At 37.6% G+C, this 23,948-nt stretch overlaps 1 protein-coding gene across 1 annotated transcript in view; it reads right to left on the bottom strand.

Annotated features, from left to right (window-relative positions):
- Nucleotides 1–23,948, bottom strand: part of LOC109104203 (adenylate cyclase type 1-like) — a 46,225-nt gene that overhangs the window by 15,565 nt on the left and 6,712 nt on the right. The window contains exons 3-11 of the mRNA XM_042746732.1: nt 15,739–15,857; nt 13,700–13,811; nt 11,103–11,230; nt 8,865–9,023; nt 8,621–8,762; nt 7,248–7,403; nt 5,319–5,513; nt 1,557–1,654; nt 1,305–1,389 (exon numbers count right to left, since the gene is read on the bottom strand). Of these exons, the coding sequence (XP_042602666.1) occupies nt 1,305–1,389; nt 1,557–1,654; nt 5,319–5,513; nt 7,248–7,403; nt 8,621–8,762; nt 8,865–9,023; nt 11,103–11,230; nt 13,700–13,811; nt 15,739–15,857 (1,194 nt within the window). The remainder of the gene's footprint in view (nt 1–1,304; nt 1,390–1,556; nt 1,655–5,318; nt 5,514–7,247; nt 7,404–8,620; nt 8,763–8,864; nt 9,024–11,102; nt 11,231–13,699; nt 13,812–15,738; nt 15,858–23,948) is intronic.

Genomic DNA, 23,948 nt, shown 5'->3' with positions numbered 1-23,948 from the left:
GACTTTCTTTCTTTCAGGCGAATCCAATCAGAGTTATGGGTCAATATCAGGATAGATTAAGTGCCTTTCAATGCTCAAAATACTCAAAAATTTTGGTTTTAATTTCCCATTCGCTTTGTCATATCATAAATAGTAGACACTCAAGTACTATAGAAACATATTAGTTGAGCTCCCACACATTTTTTAGAAAATTATGGGCCAGTATTTGAAGCATAATCCATAAGATATGTCCACTCTTTCATGGACATATTACTGTTAAATAAGTTTTCATTGCAAAATTAAGATGCAAATTATATTTTCTAAAAGATGATGTACCTTTCCTAAATGGGGTTGTAAAAAAAAAGAAAATAATAATAATAAATAATATAATTACATTCTCAGTCACATTGAGAATGTAATTATTCCCCAATACGACAGTGTGGCAACCATTCAAGGGACATGGACAAACTCAAAATTTTTTTTTTTATACATTTTTTTATTATTTTTATAAAAAAAGTTTTTATTACCAAATGATCAATACACTCAAATTGAGTAATCTCTTATTTACCTAAAAGTTAATAGATTTTTGTTAATTATTATTATTTTTTTTTTAATTTTATGATTTGACAGCATTCTACTATCATTCAAATTTAATGAGCAGTGCATGGGGCATAGCAAAATAACACACATCCTTACACAAAACTTAAAAAATCTAGAAAATGTATCTAAAAAGCCAAGTTTTGCTTTTGTTATGAATATAAAAATTTAGCCTAATACAACATGCCCTTTCACAGTCATTTTTATGTTACATTATCAGACATTATACATACAGGACATACAGGACACCAAAAGGCACCCTACAATGATACTGACCCTTGTTCAACAGTCCAAGAAACGTTAAATAAAGTGTACACATCCATAATAAAATGTGCCTCACACTGCTCCGGGGGGTGAATAAAGGCCTCCTGTAGCGAATCCATGCATTTTTGTAAGAAAAATATCCATATTTCAAACGTAAGAAACTCTTTTCTCTCAATTCGGGTATCTGTTGTATGCGGAAGCTGTTCCGGTGGAAGAATAAAGTCATATACACCTAGAATGCCTTTAGGGTGAGTAAATCACAGGCCATTTTTGATTTTTGGGTGAGCTAACCCTTTAAGGCCACCTAATATAAAGTGGGAATGAGTTATATTTTTTGTAAATCTAAAAATGCAGAAAGTTTTGAATGAGGGATAGGTTTAGGGATAGGGGATAGAAAATACAGTTTGTACAGTATAAAAATCATTATGACTATGGAGAGTCCCCAAACTGGAGACCAGTGTTACCTGCATATGAGTGATGTGAAGGTACATCACACTTGCCATGTGGAAACACAAACACAGAACCAGCAGAATCACAACCAGAAGACCTCTGCAGCAAGAGAAAGAAAGAGAAAAAGAGAGGATGTTATATGAATATGTGTTGTGTGATGCAGTGACCTGAGCATGTAAAATTTGTGATCAATTTAGTGTGTCTGGCAAATAAAGAAAAGGTGTGTTATGTTAATGTATCAGGTATTGTGTGTGTGATTTACATACTGAGGAATGATGAGAAAATAGACCACTGCAAAAAATGAAGTGATGACAAGAGAGATAACCACCGCACTGATGAAGGCATCGTCATACACTTGCTGATACTGTGTGACAAAGAGAGACAGAGACAATTTGATAGGTTGTAGCAATTATGTAATCAGTTTTTCTACAGTCCATGTGTGTAAATGTGTTTGTTCAACTACTGTATGGGTGCGTTTGGGTCTCCTAAAACAGATTTTCCCTGCACCATCATGCACAAATGTAATTTCCACCATATTTATTCCAAAATGTATTTATTTATTTATTTGTCACTTTTTTTTTTAAGTGTGATTCTTTTGTCTTGTTGTGGCAAATTTTAACAACTAGCATTTAATCCTTAATACACACAATTATATACAATTTCCAGACAATTACATATTTTTTAGAAAACTTGATAAAATTACAGCTTGATTGAAAATAAAACATTCTGTTCTGGTCAAATGATATTTATGCTTTTTTATTTGTGTTCTTTACATCTCTTATTACATCTGTGCTATTCACCACCCTGTTGTCTCCTTGGTAACAAATAACACTTTAACAAACTTCATGAAGTGCAAAACTGTTGGCTGTGATGAAAATGATGCCACAACTGATGGACAGTTTGAGTAAAAATAATAATAATAGAATTGTTAAATATATATTATTGATTTCTTTGATAAATTGCAGTGACTGCTTTAAAATATGAAACACCAATGTTTTAGGAGTTAAGGACATAATAGGACACATGCTTATTTGATAATTATTTTGTTTCCTATTTGGATTTATGTATATGCTTTATTTTTGAAGATTAACTGTTTGTTTTTTTTATGTTTTTTTTTTCCTCTTTATTTTTTTCTCAAGATGCCAATGTTTTCTGTCATAGTTATGCAAAGATGTGATTTCAAAAACAGTATCATAGCCACTAAACTAAACTGATCTCAAAGTAAAAAGAGGTCCTAAAGTCTGATTTTGTGGTGTTTGTGGTTTAAAATTAAATTACTTAATTCAAGTGAAGAAGGACTTCAAAAGTAACAGTAATCAGTGTTTGAATACTCCTATAAAGTTGCCTGGTTTAAGTGTTTGAAAATGGTTAAACAGTTGAAAACACATTAACAATTTAGAAAAGTAATCAAAAGTAATCAAAGTAATCAGTTACATTGCTTTAATAAAGTAATTGAAATAGTTACGCTACTTAATTGTAATCTGTAACCTAATACTTTTCCAAAGTAACCTTCCCAACACTGTACACAGGCACAAAGTTACAAAGTTACAAAGGCAGTCTATGGAAGGAAATCTGACAGCATTCTGTCATCAAAAAGATCTTAATTTGTGTTCCGAAGATGAACGAAAGTCTTACAGGTTTGGAACGACATGAGGGTGAGTGATTAATGATAGAATTTTCATTTGGGGTGAACTAACCCTTTAATACTGTTCCTCGCATCGCCCTGCTCTGCACATGCTCTGCATATCTCTCTCTAATGAACGGTTTCATTTATACACTTATTTTCACATAGCTATGAGAAAGGTTATACATGTGGTTGCTGTACTGTATTAAAGCTATCTAGAAGCTAACAGAAGCAGTAGCATTTACAATTAACAGCCTAAAAGTATCTAATAACAGCGTATCTAAAAGTATGAGGCAACAACAAACAAAAAACATGCCATTTAGAGCCGAGTGCTTGCACATGTTCTGCCCGATCCTCTTAACTAATATCCTCTGCGTCTCAATCGGGCTCAAATTGATAAGCAATACTGACAATGTCATTGTTTACGAAATCAACCAAAGCACATGCCGCTGAGGTGAGGGGTGGGACATTTAGACGTGCACTAGAGGTGGTTTAGCCAATCACAACACACCAGCTAACCAATCTGAGCCCAATGTGCACGCCCAATGTATTTTTTTTTTTTTTTTTTTTTTTTTTTTTTTTACAAAACGAACCATTAACACATGTTGGACTACACCCCCCCCCCCCCCCCCACCCCTTTATATCTACAGGCATTTTAAAAAGTAGCAAAGATAAACAATGAGACATGGTACAGTTTCTAAGAAATTGTAAAAATGTATTAAAACATTTGAATAGTTCAATTCTGATCAAAATCTATATGTAAAAGTGCCCAAAGTTGAAGAAAGAGACCTACTGTATGTGTGTTCATGTAAGCATATGCTTTGTTGTATCTCTTGTAAGTGTGACAAGTAACATGTAGCACAAGTAGCAGCCTGCAGGATATCAATGCAACACGCTGCTTTGTGCGTCAGCTTCATTAGAGAATAAAAACCATGCATCCCCTCTTTATAAGAACCAGATGCAATGTCATTATACTCCCACAGAGAGAGCAGGGAAAGCCACTGCACTCCCGCATGCACGAGTGTGTGTGTGTGTGTGTGTGTGTGTGTGTGTGAGAGAGAGAGAGAGAGAGAGAGAGAGAGGAATATATGTCGTGAGTCTGACAGATTTTCCCAAATCATTACTGTTGCCCCCATTCTGTTAGGGTGGGCGGACGTCTTACATGAATCGAAGATGGGAGGGATTGGAGAGGACTGAATATAGGCAAAGAAATAGAGAACAGAGCAATGGAGAGAGCTAGTGAGAAAGGAGAGCGCTAAGAGATGAGGGGGAGAGAGGATGTTGAAAGTGAGAGGAGACGGGGAGTCACGAAGCTCAACAGAACAATGCGGGGGATGCGGCGTGTGTGTCTGAGGAAATTCTTCAATCCATCTCTCTCACATTTCGCCAAGTCACTCCTGCCAATGCCCTGGATTGGTAACTGCTGTATATGGGACACCGGGGCAGGTTGTCACACTTTTCACTTTGGCGAATATTTCCTAGAGTAGGTTTATTTTGTTGACGTTTCTGCATAGCCATACACCACCATTCAAAAGTTTGGGGTCAGTATGATTTTTTTTAAAGAAATCGATAGTTTTAGTCTGAAAGGAGTCTTAAGTGGATCTTTAGTGACATTAAGACATTTATAGTGTTACAAAAGATTTCTAACTCAAATGCTGTTCGTTCAGCAAAGAATCCTAAAAAATGTGTCACAGTTTACATAAAAAATATGAAGCAGCACAACTGTATTCAACATAGTTAATAATAAATGTTTTTTGTTGTTGTTGTTGTTTTATTTAATATTGTTAAAATTACAATAATTCACAATATTGCAGTTTTTATTGTATTTTTATCAAATAAACGCAGTGCATGAGAGACTTCTTTAAAACACATAAAAGAAGACAGAATTTTCAGTGGTAGCTTCCTGTAAAGTCTTGGCTTTTAAAACTGTTCATTTTGATACAGTTGACCAATAGCAGGGCATGATGTCACACTATATGGGTTAAGTTGTCACAGTTCAACTTGCCATTAAACACTGTATTGTTGACTTTTTAGCTGTATTTAAACAGTAAAATATATAAATAAAAACAGAAAAAAAAATTCATGGCACAGCAATAATGTAAAATGAAACTTTATCAAACCTTTGTTTTGGGCCAACAAACATTTCAGTTAAAAATAATTTCAATAAATGTATATGTATAACATTTAAAAACAGACATTTATTTTAAAAAAAATACATTAAAATTTAAGGGGTGAAATGTATGACTTTGTGGTTTTATGGTGATTATTCATTTACCCAGCAGCTTTAGCAAGAATTCATTCTATTTTAAAAGGTTCAAACCCTCTCTGTGACAACTGTCCCCATGTGACAACTAGTCCTGCTCTCACTTACATGTTTACCCATCATGCATCTGTGTGTACTCACTCTCTGCTCTCTCTCTCTGCTCCTGTATGTGAGGGTAATGAAGTTGAGGTCTGTCGTCTCTGACTCTGTCTGTCGTGCTTCTATCAGACGGCCGATGTAACGGTTCACTCTGGTCCCAGGAGAGTTCTGCACCATGCCTGCTGAAAATGACGTCCGACTGCGCAGCTTCTCAGAAGCTGTTCGCAGAGCTCGTCTCTGGAAACACAATTACAGTATCTCAGATTCCAAATTTGAAAATTCAAGTTTAGATACAAATAACTTCCAAGTTCAACTGAAATGAAGATTTTCAGTAAATACTGCAGTGTCATAAATTTTGGTTTGTTCTAAATGCAAAGCTATGTTATGACTTCAAAAGATTTCAAATATATTGCCAGGAGTCATATGGACCTCTTTTATGGTGCTTTTTTGAGTTTGACAGCGTTAACATTACAAAATGACTTTATTTGTGTGTATACAGGTTTACAATGACATAAGATCATTACAATTAGGTTATGATCATTTCAAGTACATGGTCATTACAATTAGGTTAAAAGAAAGAAAAACATACTCACATGTACTTTTAAACTCATCTACACACACATCAACAGTACATGGTGACAGATGGGTGTTCAACACATCTCAGCATATTTTCTCACACATGCAATGGTGATAAGATCTTTAATTATGCACTGATACAAGTCAAAACACACACACACACACACACACACCCACACACAGAGAGAGAGAGTTCAGACATGATGAGAACAGTAAATCTGCAGTAGTGATTAGATCTGTGTGCAATCATCCACTCATCTGAAGGAGTGGCATTAGAGAGAGTGCACTGGATTAACACAGTGAATGTGATTTGTGTGGGTGTGAAAGGTGACTTTGGGTGATTTGGGGATCTTGGATTAATAACTGTAGGATAATTAAAAAAAAAACAGCAATCACAATATATCAGCAGTAATGGAACTTTTCAATGACTGGTTGTGACATCATGACATGGTGATGTCTTACCTCATAAATATTAATAGAGTTATCAATACTCATGAGCCAAACCTTTGTCAATTTAGTTGTTGTGCAGATACACTTGACTACATTAGGGCAGACTGTTCTCATATGCAACTTTAATTGAACATCAGACCACAATTTATTTTAAATCATAAACTCAGTAATCTTAAACTGTAACAGGAGTGGTTTTATGCTTAAATCTGTTTATGTTTGGACAAAATAAAACCCAATGACTTTCATAGCCAGATTTAATATACACTTAAATAAAAATATTTCTTAATATTCATTAGCGTTTTGTTATACTGTATAAGTAAATACAGAATGAGTTCAGCCAATCACAGTCATTTGTATGACTAAACTATTATTTTCATTCATTTTGCTGGTGTCGATGCAGGGATTTTGTGGGTCAGTGGGTAGATGTTTGGTTCAGATATCTGTCTTATTTTCTTTTTTTTAATAGTTAACTCTTTGAAATAATATCTGATGTTACAACTGTAAGGCTGGAATACATTACATGACTTAAAAAGAATTTAAAACACAAGGCATCATACACTTCTGTTGTTCTGAACATAATAAACTCACACAGAAACGTACGCCTTGTTGCTGAGAGACACATGACAAATGAAACCAATGTGTTCTAAAATTGTCTCAAAATATCAAACATGTTTAATATCCTGAGTCTGTGACTATCATACACTATGCAATTTCTGTGAAATCTGTCAATTCCAACTGTCCAAATTCTGCAGGCTGGCTTGTCCAGACTGCAAATCAAGGCAAAAAATTTGGGTAAAGGTTGTGTAGTGTATTCCTGATATTCCGGATGTTAAAACAATTTTAACCAACTTGAAAGCTATTTAATTTCGTCAACTATGTTTACTTGATGTGAAAAAATTCGCAGGCCACTGCCTACACTGGTCCTCCTTGTTAATAATCACGCACCTTGTCATCATCCTCACAGGTCATGACGTTGGAGAAAGGGATCTCAGCCTTGAACATCTTTCTGCAGTGCATGAGCTGCACCAGCAGGTAACAGACTGTTTTAAACTTCATCCTTTTCGCTGGCTTTATGTCTGATAGGATCAGCCCAGGAAAAATCTGCAGAGAGAGAGAAAAAAAGAGGGGGTGGGAAGAAATGTGGAATGAGGAAAGAGAAGAGATTAACTGAATGTGAGAAAATGGCTGTGGTAACTGCTGGCTGGAAGAAAAAAAGAAGAAGAAATAGTGACTTAAAAAAGTGACATAAAGAAGACACTTCTAATCCATTTGTAAAGAACACCGGATGTACCAGGATGTTTGTACGGCGTTTGATTGTGCATGTGTGGATCATTTTATTGCATTGCACTCATCATCTCTCAGATCTGGAAGATACAGTTAAGACAGAAACTCAAACCTTTAACAGAAATAGACATCTTATGGGTGTTAAGGTTATCAGACCTTAGAGAGACTTGTGTATAAACAAGCATTTAAACATTTGAGGTTGGTAAGATTGTTATTTGTGTCTCTTTTCATTTATTTGATAAAAAAAGCATCACAACCCTAATTTTTAAAATATTATTACAATTTTAAATAAATGTTTCTCTATTTTAATATATTTAAAAATGCAGTTTATTTCTGTGATATCAACGCTGAAGCATCATTATTTCAGTCTTCAGTGTCACATGATCCTTCAGAAATCATTCTAATATGCTGATTTGCTATTCAAGGTCTGTTTACAATTATTATTACCATCAGTGTGGAATATAGTTGTGCTGCTTAATATTTTTGTAAAAACTATGATATATTTTTTTCAGGATTGTTTGATGAATACAAATTTCAAAGTTCACAACAAATGTCGGCCCTGTTGCACGCTGAGAACCTCTTTAAGAATGAATACAATTGCTATAAAAATAGCAATAACAAGTAGCAAATAGTTCATGGCTGCAATGTAAATATAGTCTATTTAAATGTCCCACTTCCTATTTCAAAAGGAAAAATGTCAACAAAGGAAAGACAGCTGCTCATCAATCTGGTTTCAGACATGCTTTAAAAAAGCCAAAATAAGGTAAATGGCTCTGTTTTTTGTTGTCAATAATTGTTAACCAAATGCAGTCATTTTCTCAACCAGTAAAATTACCAAATCTTTACTGCCAAAGTCATGTAGGAAGAGAAACATAATACTACCCAGTAATATTACTGCCTAAGATATGCCCACTTTTCACACTCTATTTACAGTTTAATTTAATTAAAAATAAAAACACCACATTCCAGAAGTGAAAGGCTTTACTATAGTGTGGTTTCATGTTGTGTATGGTGTGATGATGATGTGTTTGTACCTTGCGTCTGTGTGAGGGCACGATGAAGAACGTCTCGATGGCATGTTTGCTAAGGAAAGCATGTCTCTCGTGGCCAAATCCCGGCTCCACCTCGTAATCTCCATTCAGACATTCCAGCGTTGCCCTGGTGATATGAACCTTCCTGTTGGGTGAGGGGCAAACAATCACACTCTCACCTTTCTGCTCATATAGGAAGAAATGGCATAAAATCTGAAGATGTTTTTAAATGTGGTTTGTTACTGACCCAGGCAATCCTCCTGCCTCCATCATGTTGGCCAGTGTCACATCATTGGACCAGACGTCATACTGCCACTTGCGGAGCCCCAGAACCCCGCAGAGCACACGGCCCGTGTGCAAACCCACACGCATGTTCAGGTCCACCTCAGTCGCTTCCACAACAGACCTGATTATATACATATATTCACAAAAAAGGTCAACTTTCCATTTCCGATGATATATATGAGTGATCTTTATACTGACACCTACTGGTGTGGATGAAGCATTTAAAAAGTTCAGATTTGGTTAGTAGAAAGGGGTTCTCCAAACATTTGACACTAATTTACTAATTTAGGTAATATATTTTTTCACAAATTTAGGTGATCTCAAAATGCTGGCAACCAATAGAGCTTTTTATAAGCCACTGATAACCTTTGTCTGGAACCTTTATTCCATGTGAGTGCACATAATTTCAAACATTCATCCAAAGTACAATTTATTTGAGTGCTAAATAAATAAATAAATAAACGTTTAAGTAAATTAACTGACTTAAAAGAAAATGTGCAAATATCAGGAAATTGTAATTCCAAACCTGGGAACTGGAAAGGTCCTTAAAATGTCAGTCATAATCAAGCAGCAACCTCGCACTCTCTCTCCTGAGGCCAACACAGAAGTGACTTAAACTGTAATTCATCAACTGGCCGCTAGAGGGAGGCAATCCCATAGACTCCCAGTGTTAAAATGCCCAACTTTACAGCAGAAAAAAAAAAAAAAAAAAAAACGTTTACAGACTGGTTCAAAAAATTATTTTGGTCTACATAACTAATTTTGCCCTAAATTAAGCCTTAAAGTTCTGCATAATTAAGGGAGTGGCCACTTGAGTGACAGGTGGATTGCCGCTGCTGTCACCACCGTCGAGATAGGTGGGCGTGGTTTCAGCAACCAGCTCCCGCATTTTCGCCCATTTTTGATTATCCGAGAGTGATGCACGGTGACGCGCTGCCAAGATGGCGATGGTCGGCGCCGCCTACTTTAGGCTTCAAAAACGCTCTTTGGAATCCTACGGGTGACGTCACGGACACTACGTCCATGTTTTTTACAGTCTATGGTTATAATTATAGTTATAATCTGCTGTACAATATCTAAATTTTACTTGAAAATAAAATTTGCTTGTAAACTATAGTGATGTCCAAGCTGTGAACAAACTGTTCCCTTTTTTAAGTTTAAGTTTTTTTTAAGATTGTTTTATTATTATTAATAATAATAATAATACCATTACAATTATTATTATTATTATTATTAATTGGTTAATCCTGTTCACAAACCATTGTAAATCATTCACTATACTATGGCATAAATTTGAGTGAAAAAAAAAAATGGCTTTGACTTGGTTTTATTCATCAATTTGGATGAGGGTTATTATAACTAAAAATAAAACTAAAACAATAAAAAAACATTATCATTAACAATAAGATAAAAAAAAATAAGATCAAAAATAAAATAAAAAAAAAAATTAAGGTCAAAAATAAAATAAATAAATAAATAATGAAACATGTGCATGGATGAATCATATACAATAAGTTCTATAGCAAATAGATCTTAAATGTATTAAAAATTCATTGGTAAGAACCTGTGGGAAGCCTGAACACTATATTTTCCCATCTAGAAAACAATCACAAAAATAAGAAAGGTCCTAGAAAAATTCATTGGTAAGAACCTGTGGGAAGCCTGAACACTATATTTTCCCATCTAGAAAACTATAGTCAGGTTTTTTGCCTCTTTTTCAAAAGCTCTTTATTCTCTCCTCATCCCTCACTATAATGCCGGATCTGATGATTGAAGAGAGAGAGAGCTTTGGCAGGAGGAATTTCTTCTCTGTTTGCTACCAGCACAAAGCAGGAGATCTACACTAATGTGAGACGGAAAGTGTGTGTGTGTGTGAGAGAGAGAGAGAGAGAGAGAGAGAGAGAGAGAGGTCTTTCTGTGTGAGAGGTGTGAGTTCTGGTCCGCATATGCATGCGTGCGTGTGTGTGTGTGTGTGCATATTCTAACACCTGTGTGAGGTGATAAGAGACTGCAGCAGTGAAAGCCACCTTAAAATTCAGAGTAGAGAAATGAATATAGTGGAGCAGGTCTCTCACACACAAATAAAATCACTATAGCTTTTAAATACAGTCTGTCAGATGATCGTATAGCTGGTGCTGCTGCTACTGTTAAAACAATGACTGCTGTTAAAACAAAATGAGATTTGGCCACAAACACTCACGTGATGGTGTCGATCATGTCCAGACCCATCTCCACACAGCAGTGAGCGTGGTCCGCTTTGGGCTGGGTGAGGCCGGACACACAGTAATAACAGTCTCCTAAGATCTTAATCCTCCTGCAATGGTTTTCCTGCCAATCAGACGCATAGAAGCATGATGGGAGTTTTTTAAGAGACACACAAAGTCAATAAATTGGATGTCTAGTTGAAAGTAAGTTTGATGATTAATGTCACTTATTCTCCAGGTTATACAGAATCTTATTTCTTACATATGTACTCAATTTATGAGTCAATGAAAGAATGATTATAGTACTGCTAAAACAAATATTAGGATTTTCCCTATTTTGACAGTTAATAAATGAGCAGATGAGAGTTTACTTATCTATCAAAATGAAGAAATATTTTATACACTTCTATGTTTTTGTGCTTGTCACTTTATTTTGAACTTGCATTCCAAGTCACAAAATGCCTATAGCAAAATTATGTATTGATAAATCGGTTTATAGTGAATTTTCAATGTGTTCTCTTTTAAGGGAAAAAAAAACAACAACTTAATATTAAAACCAAACTAAATTTTCTACACTTGTAAAATAAAAAATGTTTGTGCTCAGTAAGATTTTATTTTTTTAAATGAAATACTTTTATTCATCAAGAATGCATTAAATTAATCAAAAGTGACAGTGAAGACATTTATAATGTTACAAAAGATCTAAAGCAGTTATTTTAAATGTTCCATTCATCAAAGAATCCTGAAAAAAATAATAATCCACACAAATATCAAAGCAGCACAAATTTATTCAATATTGATAATAATAAGAAATGCTTCTTGAGCACCGAATCAGCATGTTAGACTGATCTCTTTAGGATCATGTGACCAAAGGTACCCAAAGAGACACTTTTTCAGATTTACACATTTCTTCCCTAAAATATAGTTAAGTACCTAGATGCTGATACATAACCTTTTGCAAATATATCATCAGGATTAGACCCTCCAGATTGATTAAACAGAACAATAAAACACTTTAGACTAAAGAGAGCAAGACAAACAGAAAGATAGAAAAGAAGAAACTCTTCAGATCGATTGCTCTATTTCATTAGAAATGCACCATCTGGCACCACAGGGCAGGAGGAGACTGTGGGAAACCCCCTGTCACAGCACACACACACACACACACACACACACCATCTGTGCCAGTCATTTCCAACTGTTATCTGAATTTCAAACTAATGTCAAACTTGAAAAAAGTTTTAGCTTTTTGTGACAGAGAGCTGCATTACACAAAAAGCTTTACTTTTCTCTGGAAAAGACTGTATTTAGCCAGTGATTTACACTTGCTGATTTGGGGATACAGAAAGACAAAGTGAGCCATGAAATTGATAGAAGAAAGGAAAATTACGAAGGCGAAAATGTGAAGCTAAACTGCTTTAATCTCTTTCTAACACACAAGAAACCACAGTATTACTTATTGGATGATTGATCATTACAATGCATGACAAAGATCAAAATAATGCAAAAGCCTCTAGTAAAAGCTGCAGTTGTAATTTGCAGTTATTCAACATCAAAGACACTCATGTAGGATCTCAGACAGCACCTTTGAAAAGTGTAAACACAATCATAGCTGTCAGGACAGCAATTTAGCATTGACTGTCAGGGGCTGCTGAAATATTTACTAGTGTTTGCTAAGACAAGTATCTGTTACTATTGTTAAGGATCAGAACAAACCCTTAAGCTTTTATTAAACTTCTGTAAATAACCTCTCTTGCACAGTTTGTTCTGTGAACATTAAAGACACAAGATATCACTTCAAATAAAGCTGTTTGTTCAGGATAAGGTGTGCTAACATTTTTCTAAGCGATCAAACCTATGATTTTTATGTGGCGGACAATTAAATGAATGAGGGACTGTATGTATGTATATATTATATAATGTATGCGTGTGTGTATAATGTTCTGTTTTGTAGTTGTTAAATTGTTTTTGAGGAATTCTAATCTGAGCAACTGCACACTCTGGATTGGTGTAGAGTAATTTCTACTAAATCACTTTACATTATATACTACAGTCCAGAAATTTGCGGTAATTCTTCAGACTTTATTCTCACATCACATGATCCTTCATAAATCATTCTAATACTTTATGCTGATTTGCTGCTCAAGAAATGTATTATTATCAATGTAGAAAACAGTTGTGGTGCTTAATATTCATGTGGATTTAAAAAAAAAAAATTAGGATTCTGTGATGAACAGAAAGTTTAAAAGATGAGCATTTAACTATGAAATAGAAATCTTTTGTAACATCACACATTAAAAGTATTGAATGTAAATTAATAACAATATTTCATCAAAACACATGTCTAGATTCCACCATCCAGAGGTCTTGAGTCCACTGTGATTTTTATGATGCTATAGCAAAATACTCTTTCCAACTCAAGCACTTCCTCTCTCTTGCAGTGCTCTCTATGAGAAGCTGTGGCCACTAATGGGGATTATAATTACAATGCTGATTTGCATATTGCAGTCAGACTGTGAGCAATCATATAAGTTACCACATATGCCCACTATTTTAAGATTCTCTCCACACATATGTCAATAAAATTACTTACTGTAGCAAGTTCATCAAACTTGCCGAAGAGCTCGTTCAGAAGTTTGACCAGTTCCTGGGCTGTGCACTGTGAAGCTAGACTGGTAAAGCCCACAATGTCTGCAAACAGGATGCTGCACAGAACAAGAGGACAACAGATTATGGTGATTCACACGAGAGCTTACAGTGTTACACCTACACTGTTCTTTAAGGGCATGTGGACGACTCACAAAAAACTGTTTTATCAGAAACATGCTTGTGAATAAGCATACAGTATATAGGGTCTTTCTTTTACATGAAAACATTACAGTCGTTCAGATTCAGTCCACGGGGTACATAGCTCACTCAGTTGTGAGTTTGACCCAACTGAGGGGTCAAGGTTTGACTGGTTAGTGTATTTACCACTCAGCATTGTATTATTCAATTATCATGATGGTAGTGTTATTATTGTTAACAAAAACTAAATAAAAATGCAATGACACAGAAATAGTGACAGATCTTGTATAACTGTATTGTGGGGAACTTGATTCTTTGAGTGAAACAGATTCTTTAAAAAAAGTACAGAGGGTGACGAGTTGGTTGATTAAATGAAGGCAGATCTGAATGCGAGTTTCCAGTCGACTTTAAGAAAAGTGTGGAGTTTAAGCGGACAAGTAATTATAGAAGATGGTATATACTGTAAAAAAAAAAATTCTAAACTGTAAAATAAAACAAAGATTATTGGAAGAGTCTTTAGAAGAAAATACTATTTCAGTCTTTTAAAATTTTGTTTACTTGAGTGTGTTATTTGTCATTTCCTTGTAGTTATTTATGCAATTTACTTGCAGTTTCTGGGTGAAAATAGTGTCTACACTATTCATTTATTTTTTTATTTTTTTATTTTTTTATTTTTGTGTGTGTGTGTGTGTGTGTGTGTGTGTGTGTGTGTGTGTGTGTGTGTGTGTGTGTGTGTGTGTGTGTGTGTGTGTGTGTGTGTATGCCACCAGAGAGAAGTATTGTTTCACCAGAAGATTAAATTATGACATTTTGATTAAAAATTACAAGGTCAAAAATAAAAAATAAAAGACAGATTGATTACATAAATTTTGAAAATATAGTGCATTCTCATTTTATGCTGACTTCAGTTAAATAAATTTTAAATGATCACAAATTATTTTTTGTTTTAGTCTTAGATTATGTATTACTGAATATAAAGATTTAAATTTTTTCAAATTTACATAAAAATGCAATGCTGTGATTTAAGTAACATCTAAATATAAAACTAAACTCTAAAAAACTAAAACCAACAATCACTAATATCAGCTAAATTGAAGGCTAAAGCTAATCTAAAAAGCTAAATCTAAATTCAAAACTACAGTAATACATGAATGGCTCCAGAGTCTTTAGTTAAATGGCATTTCTGGCTCAGGTTATGAGCTCAATAAAACCTATATCTCAAAACTAAGCAAACATGGCAGCAAGATATGAATGACAGTACAAACATATAGCTTTTATAGCGCTCAGAGATAAAGCCCACTCTTCATCTTTGATCTGGAGCTGGGCCTGCATTAACCTCATCTTTTAGACAGTCAGTTAGTCATGAAAAAAGTTACTTGCATGCATCATCTTTCGCTCACCAATCTCTTGGCTGGAACGGGTCTTTGAGATGGCATATGTGTGTATATGTGTGTATGTGCTATTGTGTGAATTTGCCCCCCAGCACTGCCTTGTTCCATCTCTCGCTCTCCGTCTCTCCACATGTGTGGGCAGTGTGGGTTAATTGAGCAGCTCTTGAGTTGATAGCACTAGCGCTGTGGGCGCTGTACATGCTGTGCGAGCTTTGGTTGGCAGCCAGACTCAGGAACTTAGACGACTGCGCGTGAGAGGAGAGTTGTTGACTCTTATTGACTCACTGATTCAGTATTCGCAATCACAATTTAAGTACAATGGAATTGACACTTTCTGTCTAGTCTGAAAGAAAACTATGTGTAGTGCTCTCATCTTTCATTCATGGAATAAGTGTGGGTTTTTAACATGAATGGCTTGATTGTTGAAACACACTCTCTCTCGTTCTTTCTGTACCTGACGTTCTCATGTCGTTGGATGTATATCTTATGGAAGATTCTTTCTGGTGGCTTCAGGAAGTCCTCCTTCATCTCCATGGCAACATTTCTGGGCAGCAGGCTCATGAGAAGGCGTTCCTGTAATGTTTCCATTACATTTTAGGATAAACAGCAAGTTTCTGAATATCTTCAGTCAAGTTTAACTCTTTCCCCGCCAGCATTTTTAAAAATGTTGCCAGCCACCACCAACATTTTTGATCATTTTCACAAAATTTTCATGGCTCCCATAATATTTTGCTGTATTAATATCTGAACAACCAATGTCAACAGAAACAAAAAAAAAAGTTCCAAAACGCTCGTTCCAAACCCATAAGACACTTCGTTCATCTTCGGAACACAAGTTAAGATATTTACGTTGAAATCCGAGAGCTTTCTGACCCTCCATAGACAGCAACACAACTACCATGCTTAAGGCCCAAAAAGGTAGTTAGGACATCGTTAAAATAGTCCACGTGACATTAGTGGTTCAACCTTAATCTTATGAAGCTACGAGAATACTTTTTGTGTGCAAAGAAATCAAAAATAACTTTATTTAATGATTTCTCTTGTGGGAAGTCTTCGATGTCACATGGAGCTTTCTGGGCCTGGGCAGTTGTGTTGCTGTCTATTTAGAGTCAGAAAGATCTCAGATTTAATCAAAATATCTTGGTCTTACGGGTTTGGAACAGTATGAGTGTGAGTTAATGACAGAATTTTCATTTTTGGGTGAAAAATTATCCCTTTAATGCATTTGGTAAGTTGTGGGTAAGATTCATTAAAAAAAGAAATTAGAATTTTTCAGACTAAGTCCGAAAGGGATTCAGAACAAACATCAAAGCATAGATGGAGTAGATCACTTCCAGAAACACCCCCAAAGCTACACCACTTACTGGGTCAACATTTCAATTGGTAATGCTGGGCAGTTTTTTGCGCATACGTTATTTTACATATGCATTTGCTTACATATGTAATCACATGTTTCTGCTTCTTCTTCATCTGTGTTTTGATCCGGAGATTCAGTACTCTTTCAGAAGATGTCTAATAGCTTCCCACAATATGTCAATGATGGAAAAGAGTTAAATTAAACTAATGATTAAAATAATAAATTATTCTAGAACTCTGCAGAATTAATTTACTCATTCTTTAACATGATTATTTCCACATAATTTAAAACAATATAAAGTCGTTAAAAAATATGGTTCACAATTTATTATAAGGTCCTATTCTTGCTATTAACAAACTATTAACTATGATTTTTGCCTTAATAAACTCCTAATTTTCTGCTTATTAATAGTTAGTAAGGTAGTTGTTAAATTTAGGTATTGGGTAGGATTAGGGATGTAGAATATGGTCATGCAGAATATGTGTTTTATAAGTACTAATAAACAGGCAATATGTTAATAATATGCATGCTAATAAGCAGTTAATAGTGAGAATTGGTCCCTATATTAAAGAGTTGCCAAACTATGAAATAACACAAATGGGATTAGGAGAATTCTGCAGTGAACAAAAATTACCAACAAATCAACTCTCTCTTATATATTATAAGACAAATCAGAAAACTGTTGTTTATGTAAACATGCAAATATGTAATTTATGTTACATAACAAATGTGAAAGTCTCTTTAAGTAATGTTCACCACAGACATGGAAATTTCCAAGGGAAGCCGTGGGCTTCTGGTTGGTCTTCAAATTGACGTCACGACTGAACAGCTCCATAAAAACCTCAGTCAAATGATTGTGATGGCAATTGTATTATGGTTACTGTTAGTTTAAAACCAGCCACTTCTGTTATCTGTATGCATTTTATCTAATGAACTCACTGATAACTGTAAAGTGGCCAATCTCTGTGAGAGATCACAGTTCTAAGCGTTGGAGTTGGTTGGCATGGCAAAGGTAAGTTTCCGTGGAAACGCATATAGTTCATTGCCAAACCATGCGTTACTAAAAACAGGTGATACATGCCTTCTCGATGAGCAAATCCCAGCGAGCCATGCCACCTGTGTTAGAAACCCAACAGGTTGCTTTGTCAATTGCCTGCACTCAAAAGTTGAACTGAGAGTTGGGTTGAGAGTTTGTAGCAGCATGACTATAATTGTCTAAAAATTTTTAAGCTTAAAATCATTAGCGTCTGTTTCATATACATTAGATGTTTTTTCTTTGCTGACCAAATCATTGTCACGATTGTACTACACTGGGGAGCGTGGAACGAGGAATAAGGAAATGCAGAAGACAGTAAACGCGGGATACACAGGGCTGACAGGAAAACATGTAGACAAGGGAGAATGGCACAGTCTTTAATCCTTCCAACACGGGATACAAAGGGCTGACAGGAAAACATGTAGACAAGGGAGAATGGCACAGGATAGAACTTAAATAGGGCCGATAATGAGGGGCAGACAGGAGAGGAGGATGAACTAATAATGAGACACACCTGAAAACAATGAACAATCAAACACACAGGTCACAAAAACACAACACAGACAGTCCAGAATCCTGACATACCCCCCCACCCGGAAGGTGTGTCCTCGCACCATAGAACAATGGGGTGGGGGGAAGGGGGGACTAAGGAGGAGGTTCCGGAGGAGGACGGACACAAGGGAAGGGGCCAGCAGACAGAGTCCATCGAGGTGACGAAGGAGGGAGGATCCAGGGAGGAGACAGGAGGGACTTAGAGCAGGAGGAGCCCAGCTGGACCCAGGCCACAGCCATAATGTCGACCTAGGGTGGAGCCAACGGAGGAAGGAGCCATGGAGGAGAAGTAGGTGGTGGAGGAGCCCGAGGCGGAGGCAGAGACGGTGAGCAAGGGTGACGGGGAGGATCTGGAGATCCTAGGCAGAGCCGATGGTGCCAGCAACCGACACAAGGGTGTGGGTCTGGGAGCCCATGGTGGAGCCAAAGCGACAGAGTACAGAGGTGGAGCCAAGGGGATGAAGGAGCCTGATGAAGGGATGAAAGGACGAGGCAAAGCCAGAGGAGTGAAGTCCCGAGGCGCAGAATGGTCGATGCCAGACCAAGGCGGAGCCGGAGGAACAAGGGAGCCTGGCGGAGCTAGTGGAGTGCCAGGCCATGGCGGACAGGAGGGATCTAGGAGCCATGGTGGAGCCGACGGGTCAACGAGCTGAGGCAGAGTCCAGGCTTCAGAGGCTGGAAGCGGAGTCAAGGGAAACTCCAGCCATGGCTGAACGGAGGGGAAACACGCAATTTAAACTGTTGTCGGTATGGTATTCTGTCACGATTGTACTACGCTGAGGAGCGTGGAATGAGGATTGAGGAGACGCAGGAGATTTCGCAGTAAACACAGTCTTTAATCCTTCCAACACGGGATACACAGGGCTGACAGGAACACATGTAGCACAAGACGAACATTCAATACCAGCAAGGGAGAATGGCACAAGCTAGAACTTAAATAGGGTAGATAATGAGGGGCAGACAGGAGAGGAGGATGAACTAATAATGAGACACGCATTTAATCAAAAAAAATTTTGCGCAAATATTCTCCCTCCTTGTGATTTAATTCATCTTTGCAAGAAACTCTCAAACTTTTGATATCAGTACAAGAGCCATTCTTGCTGAATGTGCACTTTAGTGCACATAAATGACAGATCATCTGTATGTCCAAATGGAAAGATGACAGACCAGTCCATATCTCTGCAGCAGGTGCACACGTGTGTGTGAGAGTTTGTGTGTCAGAGAGAGAGTTGTGCGGTACAGCTTGGTGTGATGTATAGAGTGGGTGGTGTTACCTTCTATTCAGGGAGTTTGTTGGGTAGGAGGTGGATGAGTCATGTACAAACAATTATAACCAATTTTCAGTCGCTAAGGAACAAGGGGAAAGTGTCCTCTCCACTTTAGTTTGTATGAGTGTGTTTTGCATCTTTCCATCTTATGCCCCTCTCCACTTCATTTATAAATCATGCAGTAATTATCCACTGCAATCTACCCAGAGCTCGGCGAAGGGAGATAAGTTATGCTAATGTTGCTATTTGATTCACATTCTTTATCATTGATGTAATCCACAATGACAGCAAAAAATGAAGCAGTCTTACTGAGAAATAATGTGGGATGGTGGATCTGGCTTGTGCCGGTAGGTTGCTGCTGCAAAAGAATCTTTGAATAAGTGCACCACAATCTGCTGTGTGTGCATTTTTTTTTCATAAATGTCCATCCCGCAAATACACCAACAGATATGGCAAAGAGTTTGCTCTAAGTATAGAAAGTCCTATTTCATTCAGGATTGGGCTTATACAGTAGAGGTAGACAGAGGGATGGAAGTTGTTTAATATATTCAGGCTTTGGCTTAACTGTTTGTTATACTGCCCTAAAATTTATGCTGCCAGAAAAACAAATACCAGTATTTTTAACCAGTTTTATAAATTAAGGAAAGGAAAGGAAAGGAAAGGAAAGGAAAGGAAAGGAAAGGAAAGGAAAGGAAAGGAAAGGAAAGGAAAGGAAAGGAAAGGAAGAAAACATCTGTTTGGCTTTAAAATCAACATAAATTTCATTCGCAACTTATCTTACTGTCAAACAAATATCCAAAAAATTAAATGTAGGGTGGGAATCGAATCAAACTGGTTTGTTGTAGATTGTGAAAAACAATGTTCTGCATCATTCAGAAATAATAAATAAAAAAATTTAATTTTTAACTGAGATAGCAAGAACTAATAGGAATTTACTCACCCCTGTCTTGTCTCTGAATTAACACTGTGTCCTGTTAATTGCCACTCGTATTTAGTCACCAGTCTGACCAAGTGTGGATTTACCATGTGTAATTGGATTTAATAAGTAAAGTTTATTTATGCCAAGACCCGACCCAAAACAGTTAATTCTACCTTGCCTGCAAATAACCCTCCCATTAGTGCAAATCTCACCCACCTATCCCCCAAACAACCCACCGCTGACGGAGAGCCAGAGCCCATCGCAACCGATGAGCCAGACTCAGAGCCCAACCCACCATCTCCCCACTGCGTGGAGCTCAAGTCCGAGCCCACCGCTGACGGAGAGCCAGAGCCCATCGCAACCGATGAGACATCACATAGGAGTGCAACAGAGCTGAGGATCGCCACGGAGCAAGAGCCTCACGGATCATCAGACCAGGTGTGAGAGCTGGCTACAATGCCCACCATGAGGGAGAAAGCCGTGGACAGAAAGAGCGTGGAGAGGAGCTCCGCCCCCTGCACCTTGGCTGAGGGAGAGCTGAAAAGGGATTTGGGAGAATACAAAGCGGAGGAAAAATTAATTGACTTGTTTACCGACCTGCTCCCTTTCCTTCCTCCTCCGTTGGTGAACTCTGTTCCTCCTGTTCCCCTGTCTAGCCCAGAGAAAGCTCCTGTTCCCACGTCCAGCCCTGAGATGGCTCTTGGTCCCAAGTTAAGCCCGGAGGCTCACAAATGTCTCCACCATGGCTCCTAGCTCCCTCCTCTCCGCCGTGGCCCATCAGTCCACTGGCTCCACTGGGCTCTCTCATCCCTCCGGCTCTGCCTTCTTCCGTCGTAGACCATCCGTCACCTTGGGACTCCACTCCTCTGGCTGCGCCTCATCCCTACGGCTCTGTCAGGCTCCACCATCCCTTTGGCTCCTCCTCGATCCTCTGTTGCTCCGGCTCTACCACAGCCTTCTGGATCCCTGCCTCCACCTCAGTCGCTGGAGCCATACACTCCGCCTCGGCACTCCGGATCCTCCCCACCGCCCTGGCTCATCGGCTCTCCGTCTCGCCTCGGGCACCTCCGCCACCTGTTCCGCCACAGTCGGTTGGCCCCCTGGAGTCGTCAGCCATTCCTCCTCCGTCGGCTCCTCCCTCCGTCTGCTCCACCGTGCATCCCCATTATGACTGTGGCCTGGGTCCCACCTGGCGCCACATGCTCCAAGTCCCTGCTGTCATCTCCCTTGCTCATTCCTCCATCTGATCTGCCCTGGCTCCTCCTGTTTCCTCCTTGGCGCCTCCCTCTATCATCAACTCTGTCTGCCGGCCCCCTCCCATGTGTCCCTCCTCCTCCTGAGCCTCCTCCCAGTTCCCACCCGTCCCTGCCTCTGTTGGTTCTACAGCACAAGGACGTGCCTTCTGGGAGGGGGGCGAAATGTCAGGATTGGACTGTCTTTGATGTGTTTATTCCTCATGTGCCATTATTTGGACGTTCCTGTTCCTGTCCTCGTTGTCTCTTAACCTTTTCAGTGGTGAGTTTAAAATATTCTAGCAGTCCCACCAGAGTGAGTTTTTTCCAGGCGACTGTTATTTTAGAACGTTTCCCCGTACTGTTTCCATGGAAACACATCAGGCTTGTCATGTGACACACCGTGGCCACAATAACACAGTAGGACAAATGGATCGCTTTTATTTAGTTTTTCCTTTTTTATTTAAAATATTCACAAACTTGCATACCATGTCATGAACAATCTGATATTCCGATAACAAATATTTGTAAATGAGTGTTTTGTCGTTTAAAAACCTTTCTAAATGATTTTGTTTTTCATCTGTAATGTGAGTTGGGCGCCGCCATGTTTGTTCGCGTTACAGTTCAGAGAGTCCTGTCAGTCGGATTTACAGCACATGAATTCATCAATTTCTCACGAAATACAAGTAATAAGTGGCTGGTGAACTGGGTGAAGAATAGAAGGAACTTTATAATTACTTACACTATGTGTATCTGATATGAATAAAATAAATCAGCAAATTAAATTTGAATGGATTGTTATTGTTGCTTCTATAGACACATGTGTGTTTTTTCAAACTCTAAATGTATTTTTTTACTAGTACTTATGTGTATTTTGTAATATGCATTATGTGGTTAAGAACACTGCATAGTTGTGATAATATGACAATCGCAGTGCTCTCTCTGGCTCAGTGCCAGCTAAAGCGCGAAAGCACAGTTTAAATTTGGCAGTTATGTCACGTCACCGAACGTTCGAAATCCCATATGTGTGACCATACTCCCAGGGGCACAGAAATAAAAATCCCATATGTGATACCGTACCGCTCAAAGGGTTAATTAGTCATTCTTCTCACCTGTGTTCCTCCCAGTTGCCTGGTTAAGTCATGTATTTAGTTCCAGTCTGTGCGTTCCTCCTTTGTCGGGTCTACCACTTGTGTACATGTGTCTTCCTTCACTTCCTAGTGTAGATGTACCCTGTGTGTTGGATTTTATAAATGACAGTTTCGTTTATCCATGGCTCCTTCGTTTCTTCTGGCAACGTATCATGACAGCCTTGTTTGAAAGTTGTTCATTTTTTTTTTTTATACTCTAGCATTAAAATGTTTGGGGTCGGTAAGATTTTTTTTAATGGTCTCATATGCTCAACAAAGCTGCATTTATTTTAATAAAAACATAGTAAAAACAGTAATATTGTAAAATATTATTACAATTTTAAATAAATATTTTCTAATATACAGTATTTCAAAATGCATGTTTTTCTTTTATGTAAGGCAGTGTCATATGATCCTTCAGAAATCATTCTAGTATGCTGAATTACTGCTCAAGAAACATTGAAAACAGTTGCTAGAGAGTTCAAAAACATTTATTCTTTTTTTTTTTTTTTGTATCAGTTGGAGCATTTCCATTACCCTTCAAATTGTGCAAACTGAAATTGCAAACTGAAAATACACCTAATGGTAAAGTGTCAATTTCGCAAAAAACGACCATATATCACAAAAAAGTTTTTACGCTCGCATGAGGTGGTTTTTCAAGCAATGTGAAAAAGGAATAATTCGCAAAACTGCATTGGAAACATTTTTTTTCTCGCATTTACAGGTCACATGGTGTATGTAAAAAGTCATATGATCATTCTTCAATGTACTATGACCTCCAATAAACACTTCATACGTGGCCGCTCTCCAGTATAAGGGGCTTTCCCTACCATTAATGCTTAGACAATTTACACTACACACGTCTGCGGTGCAGTGTGGCTCTGATACAGCAACTGAAGCTGACTGCGGTCACTCTAGTCAATGCTTGTGTTTATTCCAACCACACCACACACATTTCTGAAACAGCTCTCTGCTGCTTCTGTAAAGACGCACGCATATGCCTCCTTTAAATAAATACATGATTTCTAGAAAGCCATTAAATGTTTAATTGCAATTCATTGAATTCCAGTTCCTGTCATTCCAACTTAAATTCTAATTCAACTTTGAATCAAGCTGTATTTTTCTTTTGCAAAAACATGTACTGTTAAATTATACACAATAAAGCATACA

The sequence above is a fragment of the Cyprinus carpio genome, chromosome B20 (genome assembly GCF_018340385.1).
Source record: "Cyprinus carpio isolate SPL01 chromosome B20, ASM1834038v1, whole genome shotgun sequence".
NCBI lineage: Eukaryota > Metazoa > Chordata > Actinopteri > Cypriniformes > Cyprinidae > Cyprinus > Cyprinus carpio.
This window is presented reverse-complemented; position numbering and strand designations above follow the sequence as displayed.